The sequence below is a fragment of the Agelaius phoeniceus genome, chromosome 6 (assembly GCF_051311805.1).
Source record: "Agelaius phoeniceus isolate bAgePho1 chromosome 6, bAgePho1.hap1, whole genome shotgun sequence".
Taxonomy (NCBI): domain Eukaryota; kingdom Metazoa; phylum Chordata; class Aves; order Passeriformes; family Icteridae; genus Agelaius; species Agelaius phoeniceus.
The window spans coordinates 37,256,820-37,274,728 of record NC_135270.1 but is presented as its reverse complement, the minus strand read 5'-3'; the positions used below and the strand labels follow the sequence as shown (position 1 = coordinate 37,274,728).

The 17,909-nt window shown below is 38.1% G+C and overlaps 1 protein-coding gene across 5 annotated transcripts; it reads left to right on the top strand.

Moving 5' to 3' along the window:
* The first annotated feature begins 1,838 nt into the window (after positions 1–1,838).
* On the top strand, positions 1,839–14,565 carry DTD2 (D-aminoacyl-tRNA deacylase 2). 5 transcript variants are annotated; one of them, XM_077180428.1, is made up of 6 exons: positions 1,946–2,060; positions 2,498–2,587; positions 7,101–7,170; positions 9,146–9,416; positions 12,950–13,049; positions 13,819–14,564. In XM_077180428.1, the coding sequence occupies exons 2-5, from the start codon at positions 2,576–2,578 to the stop codon at positions 13,020–13,022; spliced, it is 426 nt and encodes a 141-aa protein (XP_077036543.1). In that variant the 5' UTR covers positions 1,946–2,060; positions 2,498–2,575; the 3' UTR covers positions 13,023–13,049; positions 13,819–14,564. The 5 variants fall into 5 exon arrangements, with proteins under 5 accessions (XP_077036542.1, XP_077036540.1, XP_077036541.1 ...); XM_077180427.1 differs by lacking the exon at positions 2,498–2,587 and having other exon boundaries at positions 1,839–2,018; positions 13,819–14,565; XM_077180425.1 differs by lacking the exon at positions 2,498–2,587 and having other exon boundaries at positions 1,846–2,060; positions 13,819–14,561.
* The last annotated feature ends 3,344 nt before the right edge of the window (positions 14,566–17,909 follow it).

Below are 17,909 nucleotides of genomic sequence, written 5' to 3'. Positions count from 1 at the left end.
ACACACCTCTGCTGCAATTTGTGAGACTGCCATCTGCCCCTCTGAAAGAGAAATGATCTGAAAATAACCAGAAATGTCTTCTGGGTGCCATTCTCAAAATAGCTACTTTCAGATCTGGTGACAACAAGCAGAGAGGATACAGGAAATATTCTGGGACAACTGTCAAATCCAAAACATGCAGAAAAAATGTCTTTATATAGTACCTGATAAAAATACCAATATATTTTATGCATGGATATATGCTTTAGATGTCAGGATGTGGTTTTTTTTTTTAATATAAAACCCACAGTCAAATCCAAATCCATGCCTAAAATTTATCCAACAAATTTACTATCATTCCTTGGCCTAAAAAGAGAGGCTTTTAATCTAACAATAAGCCAGTAAGATTTAAGAAATTCAAGGTGCAACAGAATTACTTGGCTTCCCAAGGAAAATACAACATAATTCCACCAAGAATCCATATATAAACAATGATGTCATACTCTTTTTTTCTATGCAATGTTCACAGGCATTTGTATTGAAACTTGCACATGAATAAATGTTCTCCATCATACCCTGGTGTAAATAATGGCACAGCACCAAATAACAATCAATATCCTTATATACTAATAACCCTCCATAATCTGCTTGTTATAATTTGCTCAGACTGAAGCAAAATCCATTTTCCTTAACAATCAATTTATATCACAAATATATTTGGAAAACCCTCTCATTTTAACTGGATTTCTACCTCATTAAACTCTTCTTAATGAGTCTGGGGATACAGCTTTCAAGTAAACGAACAGAAGGTACTTTAAATAAAATTAGCCAAGTTTGAATAAAAACATCATACAGCGAACAAAAAATGAGTTACTCCTACACTACCTAGTGCAATTTCGCATTCTTCCAGGAAGGTTTGCTTTGGGAAGAGCAACCTCATTGAACACACATATATATAAAAGAATCTTCTTTTATATATATCCCTATGTGTAACCCTGATTATTCAGAAGTGCATATTGGCCCTTGCTGTTCAATAGGGATCTTTGGTAATCTCACTCTATGACAGACTCCAGGTACTAAAATTCAGATTCTTACTCACACTGCTGTATATTAACTTTTTTATTTAAAAAAATACAATATTTTTAAACACTGTTGTAAAAATGAAATCTTCAGTCATAAAATTAATTTGGAGAGATATACTGAATTCCATATCATTCTATCCTGACATGAATGAATGCAGTATTGTTCAAAACTTGTCTCTTTCAGAATTCATGTATGGGAGAAAGACACAACTCTTCCAGTTTTGGAGCTGTTCAAGGAGTATCAGGGTATGTAGCCAAAAACCTGGAAGATAATAAAACAACCACTTGCAATATTTGAACCTCTCCCATTAGCAGTGGGAGCTCATTTCAAAACTATGCACTTCTTTTTCCCAGATGATTTGGATCACTAGATATCCAGATCCCTTTTAACTGTGTTTTCTGTTCCCTCTGCTCCAAAGCAGTACCACTGAAGAGAAATACGCCAACTTGATAGAATGATCTCAGCCACCTGAAGCACAAACAAGTAATGAACAGAAGAAATAACAAACAGTATTCAGACTTTCTTTCCCATGCATAAACTACACAGCATGCCGCTCTTATCACAAGCATGTAACATTTCCCCAGCAAAAGACAAGGAGATCTTTCATTTCTCATCAAAATATACCAAAGCCCGCTTTCCTGCTAGCTATTGGGGCATCGGTAAGTAGAGCTGTAGAAATTGTTTCATTCTGTTCCAAAGCTTGTATTCAGCCGCCTCCATAGGGAGGGCAGATCATAAGCCTCCGTTTATCCATGCTCGCAAGGTCCCGCTCGCAAGGTCCCGCTCACGCTCCCCGCCGCCCGTGACCCGCGGGCCCCAGACGGTGCCGGTGCCGGTGCCGGTGCCGGAAAGGCGTGACCCGGCCCCGCCCTCAGCGCTGCGGGCTCGCCATGGCGGCGGCGCGGCCGGCGCGGGCCCGGGCCCTGCTGCAGCAGAGCGTCTCCGCTCGCCTGCAGGTGCGGCCGCCCGAGAGCGGCTCCGAGGCGCAGTGGGTGGAGGTAACGTGGGCTGCGGGCCGCCCCCCGCCGCCGGCATCGCGCCTTCCCCCCGCGGAGCGGAGCGGAGCCGAGCGGGGCGGCCGGCGGGAAAGCGCTCCGGGCCCTGCGCGTGTGCGCCGGCGGGGAGAGGGCGGGGTCGTTCGGACATTGAGGGGAGCAGCCTCCGCTCCTTCTCCGGGCCGGGCTGGGCTGCGCTTCGGGCCGTGTTCCACTGCAGAGCGCTCTCCTCGCCCCCTGGTTGTCAGCAAAGGTTGCTCTTTCGGCAAAGGGACAAGCAGCAGGAGGCGCACAGCGCTTTCCCTCTGCTGCTCCTTCTCTCTCCCTGTGCTCCACAGAGTCCTCCGCAGGCAGAATTTTCTTCAGGATCATGACTGCTCCACGACTACACGCTTCCCTTCTGACTGTGTTGTTCCTTCTTTTCTTAAATACACTCACAGAAACACTACAGCCGTGGCTCAGCTGGTGGTGGGCTCAGCTGTCGGCTTTGTTTGGTGTGAGATAGTGTTAACTTGGAGATGAAAGGCGAAGTAGGGCTATGGGACTATGGCAGCAGGAGTTCTGATGTTGTTTGGTGTGTTTGTTTGTTTCCAGAACACTAACTAAAAATGAAATTTAGTATGTAGACCACCACTCACGTTAAGGAAAACATTGTATTTTACCCCTTTTCCTCCCACAGTCTTCTGCTGGGGAATCTGCAGACTCTTTGGTCGATGTGCTGTGCATGCAGCCCAGGGCTCTTTACCAAAGCACGAAGGCTGCCCTGTGGAATGCACTGACCTGCTGTAGTTGTCACTGCTTGTGAGGTACCTACACTAGAATAACTCATTTCTGCCCATTGTCAACTATTTAGCCCATGGGTTTTTTTGTTTGGCCTTTTGCCTTTTTTAAAGACTGTTACAACAGAAGGGGCTTAATACAGTCACTTCCATAAATTTTAAAAAGTAAAAGCTCTAGCATGGTTAAAGGGTTTGTGCATTCATTCAGCACATCTGAAAAGAGTACACTCTTTGCCTTTCATATTAGCCTTAAGACATTTCTCTCTTGGTTCAGAAGGGGCAGGTGGATCCAGCAGAACTAGTTTCTGCAGTATGGTCTGGGAAGCCAGAATGTTTTACTGGGAGGAAGTAGGTGTGATCTCAGAGCTACTGTGTTTCACAGATGTAGTGTGTCTCTGTATACTGCATTGTTAGCCTCTCAGTATAAGGTTAAATACAATAAAATTCACTTAGCCCAGCATAAATTAACTATAGGAGAGAAATAATCTATTTCTGGCTTGCTAATCACAGAAGTAATTGTAGATCTAGTAAAGAAAAGCAGAAATGTAATTTTGCTGTCTTTCTTTTAAACTATTTTAAAAGGTACATGTTGTGGTTGAGAGATATGATTAACTTTGCTGCAAGGAGGTTATGTAGCTTATCTCTCTAATTTGTAAAATCACTAGGAAAGTAATAGATATCACTAGAGGAGTCTGAAAGAGATTTGGGTGGTCTCCAGCAGATATTTTTCAGACATGAACCTTACTAATATTTGAGATGGGTACTTGGAAATCTTTCCCGAGTACCTGGGGCTTTTTAAGAGAAGTCTGTTTTAACAAGAAGTAGTCACCATTCAGAAAAAAAGCCAATTGGAAGTTTTTTTTTTGTTTTTTTGGTTTTTTTTTTTTTTTTCTCTAGTATGACTACTTTAGAGGTTATTGGAAGGAAATTTTGCTGCTGACATTTTCTGGTAGGGTAATTTTACTCCCTGTTTTTGCATGTCAATGCAAAACCAAAAAAATTAAAAAGTACAGACATCATCAACTATTATTTACATCAACCAGTGTGTTCTATGACCAATTACAAGTAGGACCTCACGTTGAAACATTTCTAAGCATACTATAAGTGGCATATATTGTAGGTGGCTTTGAATAGCTTCTGAGCAGTAAGAGACCCTTGTAGGTACTTTAGGAACTTCAGAGCAGATGTTCCTTATCTTCAAAAAGGTTAGGAGTGTACTTTATACATGAATCTCTGCCTTCATTGTGTTTTCATGATTGAGTTTTTTGGCCTGTTGAGGTTTACTGCACATAGGATGTCTTGCTTATGGGGAATTTTTATTACATACCCTGCATAAAAGGTTTATGTATACAGCAAAATAGGAAGAAAAAAGGAATTCTTCTTGTAAAGGTAGAGGTGAAATAAAGTAAGGTTTGGTGTATTTTGTAACTGTGAGAGAAAAGAAACATAAAATGAATATTCAGCTAAAAAGTATAAGTGCCTACACATCATGCAAGGAAAACTGTCTTTTCCTTATCTTATTTCCTTTGACTTGTTTTCTGGTTACTATGGCAAAAAGAGGTGCAAAATACCAGGCACAGACTTGTTCTGTGACCTGTGGCAGATGATGTCATCTCTCTGCTGCACTGAATATAAGAAATATGAAGAAATCTTCCCAGAGGGTAGTAAATCTGAACTTGAAATGGAAATGTCACAGAATAATTTATGTAAGGTAGTTTCACAAACTGACTTTCTAAGAATGAAAAAGATTTTGTTATCCACTGCATTTTCTTGGAGGAAAAATTAGTAAAAAGTGGAGATAATATTTTGCAGAATATATTTCAGTTTTGCTAATGAAATCCTGAAAAAAAATACAGATGAATGTATTTAGTAAGGAGGGTGAGTTATTTGTCTTTTCCTGCAAAAGAGCTAAAAAGCAGCATTTGGACACAGTGTTGCTAAGGCTGTCTGTATGGCATTGGGGCTGGGTACTTCAGCCCTTCATGACCTGGTTCAGCAGGTTGCCTGATCTGATAATTTCTTAAGACACTGTATAATAAATGCCAGTGTTGCACAGTATCTTGCTTTGCTGGTTTATTTATGTAGGCATTTATAGAGCACAGCTTTCCTGTCCGGTCACTGAGTAGGTTCCTTGCAGTGGCTGTTTACACACCAGCATGTTGAATTTATGATATTCTTATTTGTGTTATTTTGCTTGAATTTTTGTGCATTAAATAGTGGTCTGAGGAACAGTCAGCTAGGCTTTGATAGCTTACAGAGGAGCTGCAGCAATGGCAATGGTTTTGCTTTGGTTCAGAAAGTTTACACATTACATTGACAACGAGCACAAGTCTTGGGACACTTGGAAGACTGGTATAAGGTCAGTCTGACACATGTTATTATTAGGTTAGGTCTTGTAATTGCATTTAATTTTACATCTTCTATTCAATTAAGAAAACTAAAGAATAAAATAGGACTTAACCAGGGGTTGAAACATGGCTCTACGTGTTGAACCACAGTTTTCAGTCATAGTTGAAACCATAAGTTTCAGCTTACTAATAGGTGCATAGCTTTCAACTTTATCATGGTTGTAAAGTGTTCTAGAAGACCATGAACATGCAGTATAAATAGAAGCATCCTCTTTCAGCTTTAACTTGTCTCTGAATTAATTGTTTTCTCATTTAACCTCCCATCCTTCTAATTTTCTTCAATATGTGTGTCTCATCTTGTGATAAATGGTTTATTCAAAAACAAACATCAAATAACAGCAGAGGCTGGAAAAAATAATGATGTATTTTACTTTATCTGTCTGGCCTTATGACTTGTAGGGGTCACTTTACATACTTTTTGTGTCTTTAAAATGAGCTGCTTGCAGAATATTGTTACTGCTGTGAGACTGTACCAAAAAAAGTATTTTAAAAGAAGTCATTTGAAGCTTTTCAAAGTTCTCAGCATGTGACATTTTGGCTAGGAAAAGTGTTCTCTTTTTTCAGAAGTTAGTCACTAGAAAAATAGTTGAGAAGGCATAGCTTTTCTCAGTCATTGCCTTGAGCATTTTGTTTAATCTCTGCAATAACAAAGGGACAAAAATCTCATGTGTATAGCTAAGATTTCTTTACCAAAAACCTTTATCATTTGGGGAAAAAACAAATAGAGGAAAATTTTTTTGCTAAGTATTTTTTATAAGCTACTCACATTTTCTATCCTTTTGCTTTGATGGCATTAATAACTCCTTCCTGTGCCAATCTATTTAACATCTCTTCAGTGGTATTTCACAAGTTGACCTTTCTGTTTCCTCAAACCAAATTAAAAAGATACTTATTCTTGACAAGGCAGTGGGAAGGTTTCTTTATATACTGTCTGTGGATCCTGTCTGCCTGTGAATGCTGTGGGTTTTTTCCCAGAGGAGTTAAGCCATGCAGGTACACTCGTGCATGAGACATAGGTGCTGCTGGCTGCACAGCCTGTCAGTCTGGCTTAATAAAGCATGGCTGGTGCATGTGCATTCCTTATGGACTAACCAAGTGAGCAGAAAAGCTACACAGGAGTTTTCTTGTGCTTTCTCCTCAGGTGAGGCCTAATTCTTCCCTCAAATATGTAGTTCTTACAAGTAGTTGCTCTGAATGCTGAAGGTGTGGCATATCCCTTTCTTTATACCAGTCAGCTGAAAAGTTCCATTTCGCCAGTTAGATTTTACCCAGGCTTATAAATAGTAGTTTGAACAACTTTATAAAACTCTGAACAACTTCACAGTTGTTGGTCATCATATTTAAATATTTAATTAACAGACTCCATGTTTTTTTTCAGAATTATATTGTACTAGATTACTTTCAACATCAAAATAAAATTCAGTTCTTTGACCAAAGTCCTGTGGTGTTTTTCATGTTTCATAATTGGAAATAATATCATAGCTCATACTGAAAATTGATTTTAGCTGTAAGTTTGATAGGAAAAAAGCTTAAATTATTTCTTATGCTGGATTTAAGTATACTAATTCATCTTGCCACCTCATCCATGTTAATACTGTACACTCTACATTCCAACTAAATTTGGCTTCACATGGAGCTAATAAATTGTCTTAATTGTATGTAGAAGCATTTTGCAAATAATGAGTATATATCTTATCTTCCACAGTGTGGGGTGTCAACTCAATGTCTGAAGCTGTACTAAATAACTAAAACTACTCTTTGTTATGTGGTTTTGTAATTTTGGAAACTGCTTTAACGATAAGCATGCATTGTAGATAATGAGAAACATTGACATTGTTTTCTGTAATCTTTTGTAGATCCAGAGAGGGCTTGTTATCTACATATGCTTCTTCAAAGGTGCTGATGAGGATCTTGTCCCAAAAATTGGTATGATATAATCCATATACGTTATTGTATTGTTTGAAAAGGAAGAAAAGCAGTTGAGGCAGAGAAGGTAGCAGCCATTTGGGTAAGCCATGAAATGGCATTATTCTAACTCAATTACCTGGCCGAAAGAAGAGTTTGGTCTGTCTTGTTTCTTTTGACAGTTTCTTGTTTCTTTGTCTGTCTGTTCATGACCAACATAAAAAACAAATTCCCCTGATAACATTCTGGCAAACAAAGAAAATGCTGCACCTGCTGTTTAACATATTACATGTGTCAGGCAATAACTTGTCTTCTGTCCTCAGTCCAGGACAGAACTGAATTTCAAATAGTTCATGGCTTGATTTGATAAGTGTTTTGCCACTGATCTCACTATATGTGCAGAATATTTCAAATCATAGCCGGTAGAGGGAGTTGTGTGGATAATGAAACAGTCTTTGCCATCTCACTTCAGTGGTAACATCCACTGTTAGCATGAGCAGTTTTCTGGTTCAGAAGCAATAACAGCAATGTCTGCAATTCTTGTCTTCTTCTCCACATGCACTTTAACATTTACATTGAAACAGAGAAGATGCTGTGTATAAGGTCAAATAGTAGCAATTTCTGTCTTTACCTGGTGCTGTTTTGGCTTGATTTTTTTGGTTCTGTTTTGGTTTTTTGTTTTTTGTTTTTTGTTTTTTTTTTACTTTTATGTCATTTCTTCTCCCTCCTTTCCTCCATCAGTAGCACTGGTTCCCCTGGGAAATTCTGTGATGATGCATATTCCAGATAAAAGTGCCCCTTTTCTGTGGCTGGCTGATACTAGTGATTTGGCTAAAGATTATGTCACAATATTTTACTATTTCAGTCTATTTCAGGCTGCTGGCTGAGACCAACAGTGCACAAGTACAGGTGTTATTAAAACTGCTGAGAGCAACTCCTGGGGGGCATTCTCTCTGGGTCTTGGAGGGCACAGTCCTTTTATAATGCTAAATATTTATGATATAAAAATTTATTTTGTGCTAGTTGGAGTTCCCTGAGAATGTTACTTGAGAATAATTATATTTTCAGCTGTGGGGCAGCTAAAACAGGCCAGAAAAAGAAAGTTCTGTTTCCTGTCAGGAGATTCATCTAGGACCATCCTTCTTGAGTGCCTCTCTTAGAGAATATTGTTTCCTAAATATATTTTGAATCTGTTTAAGTGTGTGGGTTTGGTTCCTGAATCACAACTCATCTGTTTTTGCTTCTAACAACATTAAACATTTATGTTTAGGGTTTGGAGGCATGACTAGTATCCTCCCAGCTTTTACAGAGTTGGGTAATGATTTCATTTGTTACAGAAACACTAGAAAATCTAAAGTTAGTAAATGCATTGATTTTATTTGCAAGTTTCTGTGGTCTGGCTTATAAGCCAAATTGCATCTGACTTTCCTGCCCACCTCCTGTCTCAAGTGACAAACTGGTAGCTGCATGTCTCAGAGTGGAGCATTGAAGGACACTTGCTCTACTTGAGACCAAACTGTGGAGCTGTGCCTTCAGCTCAGATCAGTGCTGGGTCCTGCTGCAAACTGCTGCTACCAGAATGAAAAGAGAGTCAGGGCAAAACGCTCTCCAAAGTGCACTGAGGATGGTGTGTCCTACATTGTGGAGTGTTGTGCAAATGCTGCCTATTTGAGTATCAAGCAATTAAGGAAGGCTCACTAATTGCATCCTGGGTTCTTTTGGGGGTGTCCAACTAGAATCAACTTTAGGATTTTGGATAGCCAATCACTTCCCCCAAAACTAGAACTTTTGACATATAATATTAATATCCTTCACATTCGTCACAATACTCAGATGTATTAGTTGGTTAAATATTTATTGATTGTCCATGTTTCAGTTCATTAATAAAGAGTTTCTTTTACTCAGTGGTTTGTCAAAATATTTGTTGGCTCTTGTTTATGGTGTTCTGTTTAATTCACTTCAGCAATACTAACTCTTAGTTTATTTTTATTTGCAGTCGATACGCTGTTGAATGTTAAATTAAGTGAAAATGAAAACGGCGAGTTTGTCTCTGTTCTTGATTTACCCGGCGACGTACTCATCATACCACAAGCTACCCTAGGTGGTAAACCAAAGGGAAGAAAGATGCAGTACCATGCAAACATTGAAAAAGAAAAAGGGTTGGAACTTTATTCTCAGTTTGTGACTCTGTGTGAAAAAGAACTGGCTGCCAATGCCAAATGCATGGAGGCCGGTGTTCTTGTCAAGCATGGCACATATGGAAACAGGCAGGTGTTAAAACTGGATACAAATGGACCTTACACTCACCTGATTGAATTTTGAAAAAATAAATTGTATCCCAAATACAGTACTGGTGTCTTTTGTTTGTTTTGGTTTTTTTTTTTTTCTCCTAAGCATTCAAGTGCTTGATTGCCTTGGGAGATAGTTTAAAAAAGGCTTTCACTCATCTATACTGGTTTTGCCAATCCTATTGAATAGGAGGATGCCTGAGACTCCTTTGCTATAATGACTATGTGTTTTTTGCTCATACACATCTGAGGTGTGGTTAAAATATTTGTTAATATTGACACAATAATTCAAAATGTTTATCAACAAAACTGGGATAATGCAATCATTTTTAACTAAAAAATAAGGAAAAAAAGTATTACATGTACAGCTTGAAGAAGTGGTTTATAGATAAAAAAGAATACCTTAGATGTATTTACATCAATTTTTACCTTTATGTTTTCTATCTATAAAATGACAATGCTTTCTAACTAACTAATATATTGAAAACAAATTCACTGAATTTTAGCCTCTTAGAGAGTAAGAACTAAATAAGAAAGTCCACCCCCCTCAACTGGAGTGTGTAAGGATGGGAGACTGAAGCCAGTACAGGACTGATCATGGGCTTTGCAGGGAAGAATAAGTGAGGCACATCTAGAAACCAGCAGTATCACTGAATTGCTTGCTTGAAGTTTGCATTCTGAAATCTCTGATGTGTTGTGATAGGCTGCCTGCTATAGCTTGGTCTATGTCCTTGTTACTGTGGTCTTGCTGTCTACTCAATTATTTCATAACAGAGCCTCAGGAAAAGAACAGAAACATTCAAATGAAAACAAAAGTAAAGATGGTACAATGTACATTGCCATTTCATTGTTCCCTCTGCCCCCATTGCTTCCTTCCAGCTTTTTGTCCATTGAAGCTGCTAGGCAGAGACTAGCTTTCCTTTTATAGGCAGTGTTGGTACATTTGGGGCTCCCTTCCCAGCTGACCCCCTATGCAGTTCTTTTATAAACATTATTAACAGATGGTGCTAAGAAGATATCATGAGAAATTCTGTCTGGAAAGGCAGTAAGAACAGAACAGCTATATTAAAACATGGCAAAATCAAAACTGATACAAATGTGTTCATCCTGTGAATCAAGTTTCTCTTTTTAATGCAGCATTATGGTTCAGAAGGGTTCAAAGTGATATCAGACATTTATATGGTGTGCAGCAATTATCCAGAATTGTCATTTGAATAAAAAATTACTCTGGAAGAAATGTAAAACCTTATGGTTAGTGTGTATGGCAGCTTGCACAATCCTAAATTGTAGCCAGTAGTTACAAATACTCTGTCCTTATCTTCATTTTGTACAAAACATTGAATGTATAATCTGTAGGCTCAAACTATGCCATGAGAATCACATTTTTAAACAGATAAGTAACTTACAGTTTTGATAAGAGACTAATGATTTTTTTTCTCAGGTTAGCATAATATATGCTTAATAATTATTAAATAAATAGGGATATTGAATTCCTGGCAACTGACATTGTTGCAGTTGAAAACAACCATTTACACAAATGGCCTGGAAATATTAGCTATTAGGACCCACATGACATATTTATTCATTAATAATTAACAGTTATCATAGACACAGTATGAGTCATGTTCAAAGTTCCTACTAGCAAGATTTAAATAATATTGTCCTGATGCAAATAACTAATACAAATTCATTATGATCTGTGTGCTTGAAAAAACATTGTAATTCCTCTTTCTGTTGGAGGTCAAATTCTAAAAAGTGCTGAGTAATGCCACTTTTCACAGACCTTACAGGAATTGTGGGTATTTAGTGTATCTTGAGAATTGATTCTTTGAGACATAATACAAAGTCTGCAGCTTTTAATTTACCTCCTGTCTCCAGAAAGATCTTTGGCAGCCTGGCAATTAATTATATTTAAAGAACTCTAAGGTTTCTAAGAGGGATAAGCTTGAAAATGTTTAGTGAAAAAAAGACTTCAAACCAAACTCTATCTCATAGCAGTCTGTCATATAAAGCAGATAAAAACTAATGTACATTTCACTGGTTCTTAGGGCCAGACAGAACTCTGAAATTTTTGTAAAAAGGTGGATATTTATGTATTATCTGCCCATTTCTGATTTATTTGTGTATCCATCTTGGAATACTGATTTCTGCCATCCTCTGCTCCAGGTATTGGCAGCTTGTTGAATGCTGTTCCCTTTGTACTGCTTTATTTATATCTACTATTGATTCACAATCCATTTACTGAAGGAAGCCATTTCTAAATAACATGCTGGACCCTACTGATAAAAAAATTGATTAAAATTACTTTTTCTAAGCCAAGTGCTTATTCCCTTCAACCATGAATATATGCTTTAAACAGATGACCTGACTCTGCTTTAAATAGTTTTTGTAATATGACTAGACAAAACCTCATATAATTATCCTGTTCTATACTTAGAGAATGTCTTTCTATACTTAGAGAATGTCCATTAGAAGATGCTTACTATTCCGCACTTCCTTGAAATAACCTATAAAGTGAGGAGTTGTCCTTATGCTCTTATGTCTCCAATTCAACAGCCAGGCAGGAATTTGCAATATCAGGTTTTTGTGACCTTGTTTGCAGTGCACACCCCAGTGTGTTGAAGCTGAGCATGTGTGGACTATGAACTGGGCTCATAAACACTCACTAATGAGTTCAGGGGCTGTTTTCTAGTCAGCAGTATTCCTGCTTCCTTCCCATGCCCCTTCTGGAATTTTTTACCTCTGCTGCTACATAGAGTATGCAACATATGAATTTACAACATACAAATATTAATCCAGAATTGGAAATTAATAAACAGCACGTAGCCCTGTAATACTTGCAAATGTATTGCTACTGCCAGTAGCAATACATTTGCAGTCCACAGGCCTTGTCCCAAGTGTTCCAAGAGCTCAGGATGGAGGCTTATTACAGGAACTTTCCTCAGGCTTCTCTTTGGTTTTATTTGATTTGGCAGTAACAATTTTTTTTTCTAAGGACAGGAGGTTATGGCTAATTTGTTTTACTTTTATGTGTAACCACAGTTGTTATACAGATACTAATAATTAGTATTTATTCTGTGTAGAATTAAATATGTAAGACTCTAACAGGGTGTTACAGGGTACAGAAATATAGGCCTATTAAACCAGCAGGAACTTTGAGAAGTGAAGACACCAACTGCAGTGTAAAGTAGAGGCATGGGATAGTAAGAGATGGGGTACAGGCTGGCACTGGACACTCCAAGGCTATAAACAACTTGCCAATGGTCAGTTGAAGAAATACAAACCTGGAGCTGGGCAAAACTATTCTTAGGGATAAAAAAGAGAAGAAAGAATGAGTATATAGCAAACCACTTAAGATTAACAGAAAGAAAAATACATCCTTGCAGGCCATTAAAGAAAAGCAAGGAGTAAAACTTTATTAGAAAATGTATAAAAAGAACCCCTAGTGAGAGATATTGCCAAAAAAAGGAGAGAAAGAAGAAATCATAAACATCAACCTTCTATTTCTGCAGGCACAGAACTCCAGATGCTAATGATCCACTGTGCTCCCTCTACAAGGTGGAACCACAAGGAGGTGAAAGGTGAAGTATGACACCAGGAAGAGGGGTGAGGGTAAGTACTAAATAGTGCATGCATAACAATTTTTACCATATTATTATTAGTGAGACCTTATGTACAGTTTCTTTATTTTTATTTCCTTTGTTTTTTCTGCAATAATTATATTTGGACTGCTAATAATTATTTTATTAAATTGCTACGGTTTCAATTAAAATAAATTTGGTGTGACTCTAAACATAGGGTGGATTTCTTTTTGCCTGTAACAAGATTTTGCACATAACAGTTTCTGCAGACAGTTGCTTCCCCATGTTGAAATGGCAGCCACTTGATGGGCTGCTGGATATCAGCCAGCCTTTGTGGTGCTTTTCACCAGGACTTTTAATGCATCTGTGATGTCTGATCTCATTTACCACAAAAGCTCCACAAAAATTCTTCATTGTGACTCAATGCAACAACTGCTCTTTAGCTCCTCTTCGAGAACAAAGTTTCACATCTACTTGGATTTAAAAGTACAATCTGCTGGACCTCTGTCTCACCTCTGGTATAAAACAGCTTTTTTGGAGAAGGAGGGATGACTCTTTTAAGCTTCCATTATTTTTTGCTTTTAGTTTCTGTTCCTGTCTTCTCTATGGACTCCTTCAAACACATTGTTTCTCTTTGGAAGCTGGAGTAGCAGTATGCCACTGCTACAGTGGTCTCCACAAATGCACAGGCATTCATTACCTGAGGTCTGCCACAAAACTCTGTTGTGACTGACTTAATTTCTTAAATTCTTTGCATCTCAATTATCATCTAATAAATGGCTATCTATTTTTGTTTTCAGTGTCTTGATCCTTAAGACCATACATGGAACAAAACAATGACCATCACTATCTAATGTATTGCACAGCACTGTGGGACAGCACTGGGTTGTCTGGGAGATCCACCAGCTGCTTTATTCTAAACATCAGAGTCACAATTGCTGGACAAGAACAGAAAGCAGAGCTTCCTTCTTAATGTTTTTCTTGGGGAAACAGCACCCAAAACTTGATGAATTTGGTATTTCTTATTTATTCCTTCTTCATTTCTTGAAGCTTCTTGAAAGCAACTCAGAACTTGGAAATCCTCTGAGATTCTCAAAAGATTCTGTTACCAGAAGTGCCATGCAATTACAGCTGAACAGTAAATGGTGTATGTGGACAAGAGAAAGAAACAGCAGTTAGAATAGCCCAAATACTATGAATATATTGCACATTTTCCATTTAAACCAATGTTGTCTTCTAGTTCAATTGCTGCCAGTGTGTGGCTTTGGGCAAAGCAATTTTCTGCTCTACTTTTTCCATCTGTGATCTGAAAGAAAGAGTCAAAATGGGGGGAAAGAGGTTTAAAACCACTGGGTATTCCCCCTTTCACTAAAAGTAAAACATCATCTCTGATCCTCTTTTTCCATTAGAAGGCAGTATGCTTTTACCTCTCTTCACCTTTGTTGGAGCTACAGAAGTTGCCTTTCACTACCTCCTACTTTAGCCTCTGCCTCACAAATGTGACTGAAGCTAAGGTTCACAAAGCAATTTGAGCACCTCAATGCACAGTGTGGTATTAGTACAAATAACACCTCATAGTATTTCTAAAATTGGAGTGATCCAGACAGCATGGGAGTGCAAATAAATGGCATTCTTGTCTTACTGCTCTAGTTCATATGTATCTCATTACTCTGAATTTAACATTGCTTTCCATTCACCTTAATTATATTTACTGGTGTACGTGCCATAATAGATGCCCTATTACATCAGTATGTGTTTAAAATATGCAAGAAAGGAGCTTAATGCTATTTAGATGTGTTTCATTAGAAAAGAGACTGTTCTGATGAAAGTTTTGGATTAATGTTGAATGTAAAAGGTTTTTGGGAGGCCTTCATATTTAGCTGGCAATCCATCCCTAGATCTAACTTTCTTATTTCCCCCTTCCATTTTGGTAGTTGTATCTAACATTATCTGGGCCTGCATAATAGTTTTATTTGCATTTTAGGATTTAAAATAACAGAAGGACTGTGTAATTGCTTGGCAGGAACTCAGGCCTTGCATTTTGTGATAGTACAAAAAGGAACTGTGTTGGGAATAAAAAGAAGCCTAAGCAGTATTGTAGCATAAAAATATGCATTATTTTTGATATTCAGTTTGTAAAAAAAGCAATATTGGTACCTAAAGCATTGCAAAAGCTAGGGCAGGCCAAAATGTATTGGGTTCTACATGCCTCCAGAAAGTAAAACTAAATGGTTAATCTTATCATTAATACAAAGATATCCCTTCTTAATGATTTTAAAATGTAATGGAATTTGGTTTTGTTTGCTATTTAATTATTGGGTGATGTAACATTTGATTCAAATCAGGCCCCTAGTCCTGTGATTCTTACTCATGCATGGAGAGTCCCACTGAATTCAAAGGCCTATATTCTTTTTTCTTCCTCTAGAGTCACTGAGGATTATAAAGCTGAAAGAATGAAAATATTTAGCTCAGAGGCATATGTGACTGTATAGATATTCCACTATGTCTGGAATTTGTATGGCAGAACTGACTCATGCTCTAAATCAGTCAACCCACTTTACCAAAATAGACTAATGAGAAGACTGATCAGTAGGTTTGAGCATTTCAAATATTTGCCAGTTGCTTATTTTCTTAAGTAACTTGTTATTGAAGCACAGTCAGGACTAATGGGGAAAGGGAAAATTGAATTAATACTTGGTGAATGCATCTAATTGTCCTATTTTTTCTGTTTTAGAACAAATTACAATAAATTTGCACAACATTTTTTTTTTCATTTCAGATTGAAAATGGGAAAAATAAAAATAGCATGCATAACTGCTAAAGTAGATGCTAACTTGAACCAGTGCATGGTTAACAGTCTGTTGACCAATTTAGGGAAAAATAATGGTAAAAATCAAGGTTAGCTATACATGCAATGAAGACAGACTCTTACGTAAGCACTGCTGGCACAAAGCAACCCTAAAGCTGATGTACCCAGAGATGGAAGGAGCATCCTGCATCAATATGCCTTGTTATTCCAATTGATTCATATCAGTTTAGCATTAACAAAGCATTACTTAGATCTGATATCATGTGTCCTGGGGGGCTGGGCAGGATAATTCTTTGGAAAAACTGAGCAAGTCTTTCCTTCTTAAACGTCATTTTCTTCTTAATGAATGATGTTTTGTCTTGCCCTGTGTTCATGTAACACTCAGCATTATGAGATACTAATTTTGTGTGGGTCTCTGCCTGCTACCATAAGAGAGTGAATAATAGGTGTAATAATGATAATAACAGCAATAATCTTCCAAAAATTATTCTAGATTTGGGGTTATTTGTTCCTGAGTTAAACATGATCAATCCTTCACAAATATTGAGAGGAGTTTCTGGTACCTCAGGACTGTCAGAGAGCTCTTGATTTTCTGCAGTTCCTCATGGGAAAAGTAATCACGTAACAGTCTTTGAATATAAATTGTTCAGCAGACCTTTCTCACAAGTGAATTGCAAATCACTATATTAGTAACAGCAATTCACCTCCTGATCAAAATGAAGTTAACTTACCAGGTAATTCTTTCCCGGGAATGTATGTGATTTTTGAAAACAGGTTAACACCTTTACATCAGTAGGAGTATGTGCAGTTGATTTCTGTGAAACATAATATGTAAATAATTTCCTGCTTCAGGTGTGAAGCATATGCTTCATTACCACATCCATTGTCAGCATTTTTTTAAAAAGGTCATTGCATCAGTGCTCATGTTTTTTATCACAGTCAGTTTAGTAAAAATGAAACCAGTGTCCATATATGGTAAGGGAGCCTGGTGCTCATGACAGCTACAGCACAGTGTAATCAGGCAGCCCTGCATGTGCTCTTTGAAATATTTCTCAGCAGTATCGTCTGCATAACTGAGTACAGATGTTCACAGAGAATCCCCTGCATGTAAACTTTTATGGATGAACCTATGTTAAGTCGAATGTACAAGCTTATGCAAGGTTTAGACACAATTTCTGCTCCTATGGTTTTGTGTCCCAGGCATTATTCCCTCACCACAACAGTTCCCTCTCTAAAGCTGCCTGGAGGGAGGCTGGAGCCAGGTGAGGGTCAGCCTCTTCTCCCTGGCAGCCAGTGATAGCACAAGAGGACACAGCCTCAAACTGTGCCAGGGGATGTTCAGGTTGGACACCAGGAAGAATTTCTTTATGGAAAGGGTCATTAAACATTGGAATGAATTGCTCAGAGAGGAGATTGGGTCACCATCACTGGAGGTGTTCAAGAAATGTCTGGGCATGGTGCTTAGTGCTATGGTTTAGTTGACATTGTGGTGATCAGTCAAAGATTGGACTTAATCTTACAGGTCTTTTCCAATCTTAATGATTCTGAGATTCTGTTTGCACAAGTTAAAAGAAGACAGTCCCAGAAAACACAGGCTTATGGAGAGAATTCTGGGTCCTGGAATCCAAAGATGGCTGGGCATCAGCTAGAAAACTACAGTAAGATTATTGTTTGTTTATTTTAAATAATATTTTATTGAGAGACATACTTTCCTCTTGTTAAGATAGAATTTAAACTGATCACAGAATACATTAAAGAAAATCCCTCCAATGGATATTTTCTCATGACCAGTGAGTTCACTAATGAAAATTTGTAAGGGTGGAAGTAATTCCCAGTGACACTGACAAAGCAACGTTCTCCAGCTGGACCACCTATGCAAGTAGGAGAAACGAGGTGAAATTCCCGGAGGAGTTTCAGCCGACCTTGTGTGAAAGACACAGAATTCCTCCTTGACTTGGGATTCGATTTGGGATCACAGTTTACACTGATGAAACCCAGGAGTAACAACTTTTGCAAACGTTGGGTTCGACGAACGCTCAGTATAGAGGGCGTGTTCCTGTAACTGTCCTGTGCAGTGCCCAG

Bases quoted from the DNA above. Each gene is read 5' to 3' on its own strand.
- DTD2 (XM_077180425.1), top strand. From the start codon at position 1,953: ATGGCGGCGGCGCGGCCGGCGCGGGCCCGGGCCCTGCTGCAGCAGAGC. The intron at 7,171-9,145 runs GTATGATATAAT...TTTTATTTGCAG, and splicing joins GGATCTTGTCCCAAAAATTG to TCGATACGCTGTTGAATGTT. The intron at 9,417-12,949 runs GCAGGTGTTAAA...CTATTTCTGCAG, and splicing joins CATGGCACATATGGAAACAG to GCACAGAACTCCAGATGCTA.